A 9,708-nucleotide genomic window follows, 5' to 3' on the forward strand; every position below is an offset into this window, starting at 1 on the left:
TCATGGTTTCATGGGACATCCCAGTTAATTGGCCTAATAACTTGCTTAGTGCTTCTATTCTACCTCCTAGTCTGTTACTTAGTGCCTGGGGTCTTAACAGCTTGCAAGCAGCCCTCCAGGGTACAACAATTGGTCTCTGTTTGCCTGGAGCAACAGAGGAAGAAGGAGAGTCAGGAATAGGAAGAGGATATGGGATGTGTGGCTAATTGTATCCATGAACAACTGCTTCCTTTGCCGAGAGACCAGAACTGGATGGTGCCCAGCTACCATTACTAAACGTTTTGATCAAAGATTCTATAGAAGATTCCTGATCAAAAGGGGAAAACGTAGAACAGAATTTCAAATTCCCATTGACCCCAGACTCTCTGGAGCCATGGAGACTGAATGAACCCCTGAAACTCTTGCCCTAAGATAGTATTTAAACCTTAAACCAAAAATATCCCCTGATATCCTCTTAAAACCAAACAATACTTTAGCTTAACTAGTAAAAAATGTCTACCTTGAGCATTATGCTTTTTAAGAACTATCTATATAGGAAGAAAGTGACAACAGCAACTCGAAAGATTAGATTGGAACCTTATGGGGCAGTTAAGTTTATGTTAATGGGGGAGGAACAACTCAGACAAGGAAGGTGAGAATGGTTGCACAACTCAAAGAATATAATCAGTGTCTCTGAATTGTACATGTAGAAACAGTTGACTTGGTGTATGTTTTGCTGTGTATATTCTCAACAACAAAATAAAATTTAAAAAAATACAGTTATCAAATAGCACCCTCTGTTGCATTATTTTAGCTATTGCATAGCCACTGACAATTGACTCTTATCTTTTTACCTAGGTCGAACTGGAAGGTACACCCTTATAGAAAAATGGAGAGATACTGAAAGACACTTAGCACCTCATGAAAATCCTATCATATCCTTAAACAAATGGGGGCAATATGCCAGTGATGTACAGCTAATTTTACGTCGAACGGGGCCATCTCTCAGTGAGCGACCCACTTCAGATAGTGTGGCCCGAATTCCTGAAAGAACTTTATACCGGCAGAGTTTGCCTCCCTTAGCTAAACTGAGGCCTCAGAATGACAAATCAATCAGAAGGAGAGAACCCAAGAGGAAATCATTAACATTTACAGGAGGTGCCAAAGGATTAATGGACATTTTTGGGAAAAGTAAAGAAACTGAATTCAAGCAAAAGGTGCTGAATAACTGTAAAACAACAGCAGACGAGTTAAAGAAGCTGATCCGTTTGCAGACAGAGAAGCTTCAATCCATTGAGAAACAGCTGGAATCAAATGAAGTAGAAATACGATTTTGGGAGCAAAAATATAATTCTAACCTTGAAGAGGAAATTGTCCGCCTGGAGCAAAAGATCAAAAGAAATGACGTGGAAATTGAGGAGGAAGAATTTTGGGAAAATGAATTACAGATTGAACAGGAAAATGAAAAACAGCTTAAGGATCAACTTCAAGAAATAAGACAGAAAATAACAGAATGTGAGAGCAAATTAAAGGACTATTTAGCGCAGATCCAGACTATGGAAAATGGCCTTGAAGCAGAAAAATTGCAATGGAAGGTTCAGGAGGCACAAGTCAATGAAGAAGAGGTTAAAGGGAAGATTGGTAAGGTCAAAGGGGAAATTGACATTCAAGGCCAGCAGAGTCTGAGGCTGGAAAATGGGATTAAAGCTGTGGAAAGATCTCTTGGACAAGCCACCAAACGATTACAGGTAAGAACATTTTTATAAATAATGCATTTCCCATCTATTTAACAAAATTAATCTATTCTTGTAATCTTTATCTATTGTCCACTCTCCCCTATATTTAAACGAATAGAAACCTACCCTTGTTATAAGATTTTTGGAATCCTTACGACTTAAGACAGAGCTTAGACGTGAGATGAGAACAAAAATGAGAAATAAAGCCACACTGATCCTTGCTCCATGGAAGAAGCTGTTTTTACTGTGGCAGTTGTAGCGTTAGCTAATTGGGTGGAAGAAAACAGAATCTCATAGCTGGAATGGACATTAATGATGAGATAGTGCATCTGACCTTCCCCTTTTAGAGAGAAGGAAACTGATGCCGAAGAGAGATTACCAAGGATTGACTTCCCAGGGATTGTTTGGCTGGCCAACTGCTTATCTGTCACTTTTCTATTGTTGCCAGCCTCATCCTCTTTCCTGAGATGTAAATAGTCCCCTTCGCTCCTCCCATCTCCATGGGGCCCTCCTCTGCTTTCCTGAGGGGCGTAAATGTTCCTCTCACATTTTCCCCTCTCTAGTTCATATATAAGAACGTTTATATGTCGCTGCTTAGACCCTGCTCACTCAACTTGAAAGGACACTGTGACAGTTGCCCTGGGAGTCAGTTGCAAAGCTGCATCATACAGTCAGGAGCAGATGGGAGGAAAAAGAGACACAACTGAGGATGATATGCTTAGGTCTGTACTGTCCACTAGCCACATGTGACAATTTAAAGTAATCAGAATTAAATAGTATTCAAGAAAGCTGTTTCAAAAATATTAAATAATATTTCTGTTTCAGTCGCACTTGGCCACATTTAAAGTGCTCAATAGCCACGTGTGTCTAGTAACTGCTGTATTGGACGATGCAGTTACGGAACATTTCCATCATTGGAGAAAGTTCTATTGGACATTGCTGGTTTAGAAGCTTTCCATCAAACTGTGACCTGTTCTGGGCAACTTCGGGGCACCCTTGCTAGAAATGCAGAATCTACATTGTAACAAGATCTCCCAAGGAGTGCCTGTACACATTGACATTTGGGGAGAGCAGCTTTAGCATATGAACAGTTCCACAAGCAGAGAAAGCTGAGGTTTCATGAAGAGATGTGATCTCCTTTCTCTGTCACTAACTGTAATGAGAGGTAAAGCTACCACCAAATACTGAAAACCAGAAATTTCTCATGTAGTAAAAGATTGTCAGCCTCTGATTTATCAGTATTTTACTATTTGTATTCATTTTGGCCCTTGAAAAAGAGTACAGTTGGAAATTATGTTGCCTTCAGTATAGCTTATAAGAAACACCAGTTTATGAGAATCATCATTAGTAAGTCCCACTAACTACTGAAAAGTGTTTAATAGTCCAAACCACTAGCATATCACCCAGTGCTGACTATATAGTTAAGGGAAGCGCAGCCACTCATCACTAATGTCTCTTCCCTACCCTAACTCTACCAATCCCCCCAGACACACCCAGCCTAGGGGCAGCCTCACCACCTTTTCTTACAGTTTGGTAGGGGAGAGAAAGAGACGCAAAAAAAATCCAGTTAAATAAGCCTTGCTTTTTGAGCTTTCCAGTTGTCTAAGCTTGATCTTTAGGGCTCTCCAGTTCTCAGCCTGCCTTTGCAAGGATTTAAGAACCCCATAGTGAGAATCTTGTGAGAATCTTCCTTTCCTCGTGCTATCGTATCAATCTCAGTAATGGATCCCATGACTGTTTACAAAAAACAAAAAAATATGACATCTCATAGACCAAATGACTATCAAACTTGCAGTCAGTTATGAAGTGGTTAATAGAGGAAATAGAACTGTGAACAGCTTATCAAGATTTCTGTAACATTGGTACAGATGGGAACCAGTATTTTATTGATGAAAGTTTATGGACCTGCCATATTTATGTCAGCAGGTTCATAGTGATATTCCTAAAAGAGGAAAGCATCACATTTAACAGGAAGGTGTTGAGAAGCTGCTGTCTTTGTTTACCCGTGCCACAGAGTGAAGTGACCTAAACTAGATCTGTTAAATGCATTCTTGTGAAAACAGGTATGCCACATTCAACCCGTGTATCTGATGGATTGTCCTTAGCTGGCCAGTAGTAAACTCTCAAAAAAAATTTTTTAACTGTCATGCAGGACAAAGAGCAAGAACTGGAGCAGTTGACTAAAGAGCTGCGCCAAGTCAATCTCCAGCAATTTATCCAGCAGACAGGGACAAAAGTTACTGTTTTGCCAGCCGAGCCCACTGAAGTAGAGGCCTCCCATGCTGACATAGAAAGGGGTAAGATGTTGATAAATCCGCTTTTTTTTTTTTTTTTCTCCTTTAGTCTCACTGATTAACTTTGAATAAACTGCTTGCATTCAGTTAAAGTGTTCTCCCATTCACAGCTAATTCTAGGGCCAACTTTAAAACTTCTTGCTTCTGGAGAAAATCAGTTTTACATTTAGGTTATTTATTTATTTAAGTGAGCATGTAATCACCAATATCACATCGTTAGTTTTAACCTGCTTCTTTATAAAAGCTTTCCCTACAGTATTAGAGTCTATTTATTTGAATTTTAGCTTCTCTCTGTTCCTATTGTTTCCCTTTTCCTTCTTCCTCTCCTAAAACTCTTGATTATTAATTTGTGCTTATATTGAAGAGACACTGCAAAATCCATGTATATATGTAATCTGAACAGTCAAGAAAAGAAGCAAAATGCTCACTGTTATGGATTGAATTCTGCCCCCAAAAAATATGTGTTGGAATCCTAATTCTCATAGTTTTGAATATAATCCCATTTGGGAATAGGGTTTTCTTTGTTATGTTAATGAAGCCCTATCAGGGTAGCCTGTGTCTTTAAGCCAGTCACTTTTGAAATATTAAAGAAGCAGATTAGGCACAGAAGCAAGGAAGCACAAATGGGGAAAGATTGATGCCACGTGGAGATCACCCAGGAACTGAGGAAGAGAAGCTGAAAGAGTCCAAGATTTTTCCTGACAGTAGACGGAGAGAGCCTTCCCCTAGAGCTGGTGCCCTCAGTTTGGATTTCTCACCTTCTCGACTGTGAGAGAATAAATTTCTGTTCGAAAAAGCTACCTACTTGAGGTATTTCTGTTATAGCAGCACTAAGAGACTAAGAAACTCACCTTTTGAAAAGACTTATTAACTAAATCACCAAAAATTGGCTTATCAAATTAACTGCCACTTGAGAGGGTCAGAGTTGGTCTTTTCCTCTCACCCTTTACCCACAGGAGATCGCAATTATTCCTATATGCAGCTCACCAGTTCAGGTTCTTTGGTTCTTTAGGACAGGAAACGTTTTAATTTTTCACATTGCTAAATACTCCAAGTTGATGATTAAGCCAACTGACTTTCTTTATTTCCTGTTTAGAGGCACCGTTCCAGTCTGGGTCCCTGAAGCGACCTGGTTCATCTCGGCAGCTCCCCAGTAATCTTCGTATTCTACAGAATCCTATCTCATCTGGTTTTAATCCCGAAGGCATATATGTATAACATCATGTGTCTTTGGGGGAGAGACCCAATAAAGGTACCAAGGACAGTAAAACTTTCTTCTTTGATTTGTGCCAATGACGAACAGAGGAGATATTTCACAAGCCACTGTATCTTTTTTTCTGTCCTAAATTGCATACCACTTGGAGCCATACCCTGTGCACTGATGCTAAAGAACAAAGAAACTGTGTTTTCACACTTCAGCAGTGTTGATGTTCTGTCCAGCAGCTGTGATGCAAGGCCTTCATTTTTATTTGTAGCATTTTGAGAGCAGTAGGAGAAGTATTATTCTATGTGTATACATAAATAAAAGTGACTTACAAATGCAGAGAAGTATGTGACTGGCTTAGTGTAATTTATTCCATGTAATCAATGAGTATGTGAATGTTGATATTTTAATATTTTCTAATACTTATCCTGTGGCTTAATTATGTTACATATTGTGTGATTATGACTTTGTGTGCATGTTGCCAAACTCCCTCCATATGTTACTGATTTACAACTAGACAGGTGTCATAGGTTGCTCCACCATGGAAATAACTCCAGAAGAACCCACTTGCGCTTATTTTAATTAACTTAATTCTGTGAACTTCTCCTGGCTGTTGCTTAATTAGTGAAATAATTCAAGGGTTTTGTTTTATAAATTTTGAAATTTAATCTTCCTTTGCAGTATTTCCCAAACATGAATGACCATATACCAGAACAGAAATATTTTCACAAGGTTAATTGTATGTTTACAAGGTTCTCAGTGTTTCAAACACCGTTGGGCCAAAATATGATTGTTAAATATCTGTTGAAACAGGCATGGGGTTTCCTGTAGGGTTATGTGTTTCGTATGTGCCCTGCCTTGTCATTTTACCCTCATGGATCCTCTGAGTATAGATCTAAGGACCAGATTGGTCTACTTCAGGAATGTTGTTTTAAGTGACATTTTTTAAATACCCACCTCATACGTCTGGTCTGTTGGCATAACCACGTGGGTAACTTGTTCTTGCACATTATTTATCCTGTATATATTAACCATTGTGATCTCTCCAGTCACTTGGGCAGAGAGAAAGTAGATTGGAGATAGGTATTTTTTACCAAGGAAATAAAGTTAAATTCAGTACCTGTTTTAATTTGTGAGCTTGACTTTTATAGGACATTAATCTCTGTTTGTACATACTTATTTTTTTATTCATAAAGCCAAAACATGAGTCAACACCCCTTCTACAAACAGTGACTTAACTAAGATTCACAAGTAATATCTAGACTAGTATGGTCTGACACCTCTTAGCTATTTTTACATTTCCTCTGATCGAAATTTGGTACAATATAATTAAGACTTTAATCTGAAATTTAAAGTAGTTTTTAATTCTAAGGAAAATATGTTATCTGTATTATTTACATGGAACAAAGTAAAAGTGGATTAATATATTAATGCCATGATAACAATAAAAGGAAGTTGTGTCTTATGCATGAAGACAACTTTGGATGTTTTAACACATTTGACTTATTTTTGGTTTAATGAATGCTGAGAATGCTGCTATATTTAGGTTTCCTATGAAAAAATTTTAAGAATGGCTATGAAAATATATAGAAGCTTATAGAGGACTGAAAGGAATAATGAAAAGTGGCCTTTTCTAATCCAGCTAAATGGCAGACCTCAACTAAAGCTTTTTTTTTTTTTTTTTTTTTGAGGGGTGCGTTCTTGGAGTTATCAAGTTGACTTTGCCATTATACTGTTTTGCAAATAATTTGAGCACCAGTATATCTGACCTTTTAAGTGATTCTTACCTACATAACCACAGCCTGTACACATTTGCTCTCAATTTATAATAGCATATATTTAAAAATTAGAATAATTAAAAATCAAAATAATTTGTAGCTTTTGTGACAGTAATGACTTACGGATGCCCAATATATGCCTTACTTTTAAAGATCCCATTCTATGCTAAGAATCATTTTGTTGTTGTTGTTCAGAAGAATTGAATTATTCACAAAGAAAAACATTTTTATAAATTGATCACATTCTATTTAAATAAAAAATGTTAAACTAAAGATATATTAAACTTTGCAATTGTAAATTGCAAAGGTGCCTTGGCGTGCTATGAAAAACACAGTCATAGAGCTCTTCTCCATATTCAACTTATTTGTTCTAAATTATTATCAGCATTGATCTTACAGCTTTAAAGAAAGAATAGAAGCATCTTTCCAACTGGTAGCACCAGCATAGTATCACAGTTAACCTCTAACAATGTCATCAGAATTTTCAAGCTGCCAAATAATCATCATGGGCCTAATTATAGGTAGAAATACTGTTTCCTAGTATTTAAACGTGAATGTGATGAATGCATTGAGCAGCCTTACTTTTTAATGTTACATTACTTCTGGAAGCACATAGGAATATTTTATATATCTTTTTTTAAAATAGAGGGGAAAAGACTCATTTTGCTAGGACATCTTAAAATATTTTAGTCTATTCCTGATCACTTTTATCTATTGTGAATACAAATGAGTTGGAATAAGTGCCACATCTTTGGATACATTTCAGAGACAGGAGCAGGCAATGGTATACAAAAATACCAAATATAAAATTTTGCATCTGGGATAATATTCAGGTCCTTAATACTAAATTAGATTAAAAATTTTTTTATTATACTGCAAACTGTTTTATTAGGGTTTTCTAGAAGTATTAAAGACATTAAAAGATGATTCTTTTTTGAACCAAGAAATGATTTGAAGTAGCACCAGTATATCTGACCTTTTAAGTCTTCATTTCTTCTCGGAGAATGATTCACAGTAGGTTGTCTTAGTGCTTTTGTTGTCCTGGCGAGATAGACTCTGGTTTGTTAGCATTTGATTTTCATCTTGGCGCACAGGGAATTCATTTGTGACATTTAATTTGATATTAACAGGAATTACTGATTTAATTCCCTCAGTTATCAATGAACTAATCCTCACTTCCCGAAATTCAAATTAGTCATAAGTTAGAGCTAAACCAAGACTAATATAGTAAATAATTTATGTTGTGAAATGTGAAATATAACAGTGTTTAAGAAAAACAAATAAGTACTTGCCACCACAACATAAAAAAAATTTGCACCTGCATTAAAAGAATTTTCTTTGTGAATAAGAGCAAAACAGTCTTTAGAGAAAAGAAACCCTTCATTTAAAGCCTTTTCTGTGAACATCTTTCCAAGTTAGAACTGTAATAATGGATTGAGTAAATAATATGGAAAAAAGTAAAAAACTGACTTCAGCCGTACAAAGAGTGAGGCATACAAAGATGGGCAGTTCCTGGTGTGCATAGCCTTTAAAAAATTGGGCCTTAATTTATATGTAAATAACACAGGTGTGTTCACATCCCTCTTCTACCAAAAGTTATCTTTATTAGTCTATATTTTATTAAAATTTAGTTCGTAAGTATTACTTTTATGTCGATTTTTTTAAGTTGCATGTTTATACTATTTGCTACAGTATTTTAAAGTTTTGGGTGAAGGCCATCAGCTGTACAGAGAAGACAAAACAATCACTATTTATTCAGTATTGCTGCTTTACATTTCCAGAATAAGCTTTCGATGCCAGGACAGTGACTGCTTGAAAGCTGCAGGAGCTCTATTCCAATGCATTTTATATATTTTTAGAAACCAAATAAATGCAGATAACTATTTAGTATACTAATTATATTAAACCAGCGGAAATATAAAGGCAATAAAGTATATACATATATATATATATATATTTAAGGGGGAGGGGAAAGATTAAAAAATAGGTTTACAGCCAAACATGGTCTTAGCCCTAAATCCATTTCTCAATTTCTCTTTTTTTATTGACCTTAGGAGGATTTGAATTGCTGCAGCTTTAAACAGAAAATTGCCACATTCACTAATTGTGGACATACAAATATGCTTTTAGTACTGCTTTGCTTATGTACAAATAAAAAAAATCTGTAATCTGTATTATATGTAATTATTCTTTTGACTTTCATTTCAAAATGTGTATTTTCTGATCATTATCATGAGCTGTAAAACAAACAATCAATATCTGATATTCTCCTAGATAATAAATTTCAGGATTCATTGGGGCATTACAATTGTTGGTTTGTTTCTTATGTATTTAATATTTTAAAATATAATTTTATTTTCCAAAGAGAAAAGGTTTGCATATCAGTTACACAAAATTACATTTTTCTAAATGTAATGTTAATTATAACTAATGAATTATCTGTTGTTCAAAAGGTAGCTGCTTCATCAAAGTGAAACTGAATTAAAAAACAAATATGCCTCTTTTATTTCCAAAGTAAAAGAAAAAAAATGCTTAATGAATCTCTGTATCTCCAGATCGCCTTAAAACCACAAGTGAGAGGAAGAGAACTAACATTTTGACACCTACTGTGTGCCAGGTGCATATGAGGTCCTCGACACCCTTTCACATTCACAGCCATCTGGGGAACTTGTCCCAACTGACTAATCAGTAGCTGACATTGCATTTGAATTTTAGAC

The 9,708-nt window shown here is 36.0% G+C and overlaps 1 protein-coding gene across 1 annotated transcript in view; it reads left to right on the forward strand.

Annotated features, from left to right (window-relative positions):
* RASSF8 (Ras association domain family member 8) overlaps nucleotides 1-9,307 on the forward strand; it is a 16,656-nt gene extending 7,349 nt beyond the window's left edge. The window contains exons 2-4 of the mRNA XM_004383593.2: nucleotides 838-1,727; nucleotides 3,868-4,012; nucleotides 5,106-9,307. Of these exons, the coding sequence (XP_004383650.1) occupies nucleotides 838-1,727; nucleotides 3,868-4,012; nucleotides 5,106-5,227 (1,157 nt within the window). The 3' untranslated portion in view covers nucleotides 5,228-9,307. The remainder of the gene's footprint in view (nucleotides 1-837; nucleotides 1,728-3,867; nucleotides 4,013-5,105) is intronic.
* Nucleotides 9,308-9,708: the final 401 nt, after the last annotated feature.

This window comes from Trichechus manatus, unplaced genomic scaffold (assembly GCF_000243295.1).
Source record: "Trichechus manatus latirostris isolate Lorelei unplaced genomic scaffold, TriManLat1.0 scaffold00112, whole genome shotgun sequence".
NCBI lineage: Eukaryota > Metazoa > Chordata > Mammalia > Sirenia > Trichechidae > Trichechus > Trichechus manatus.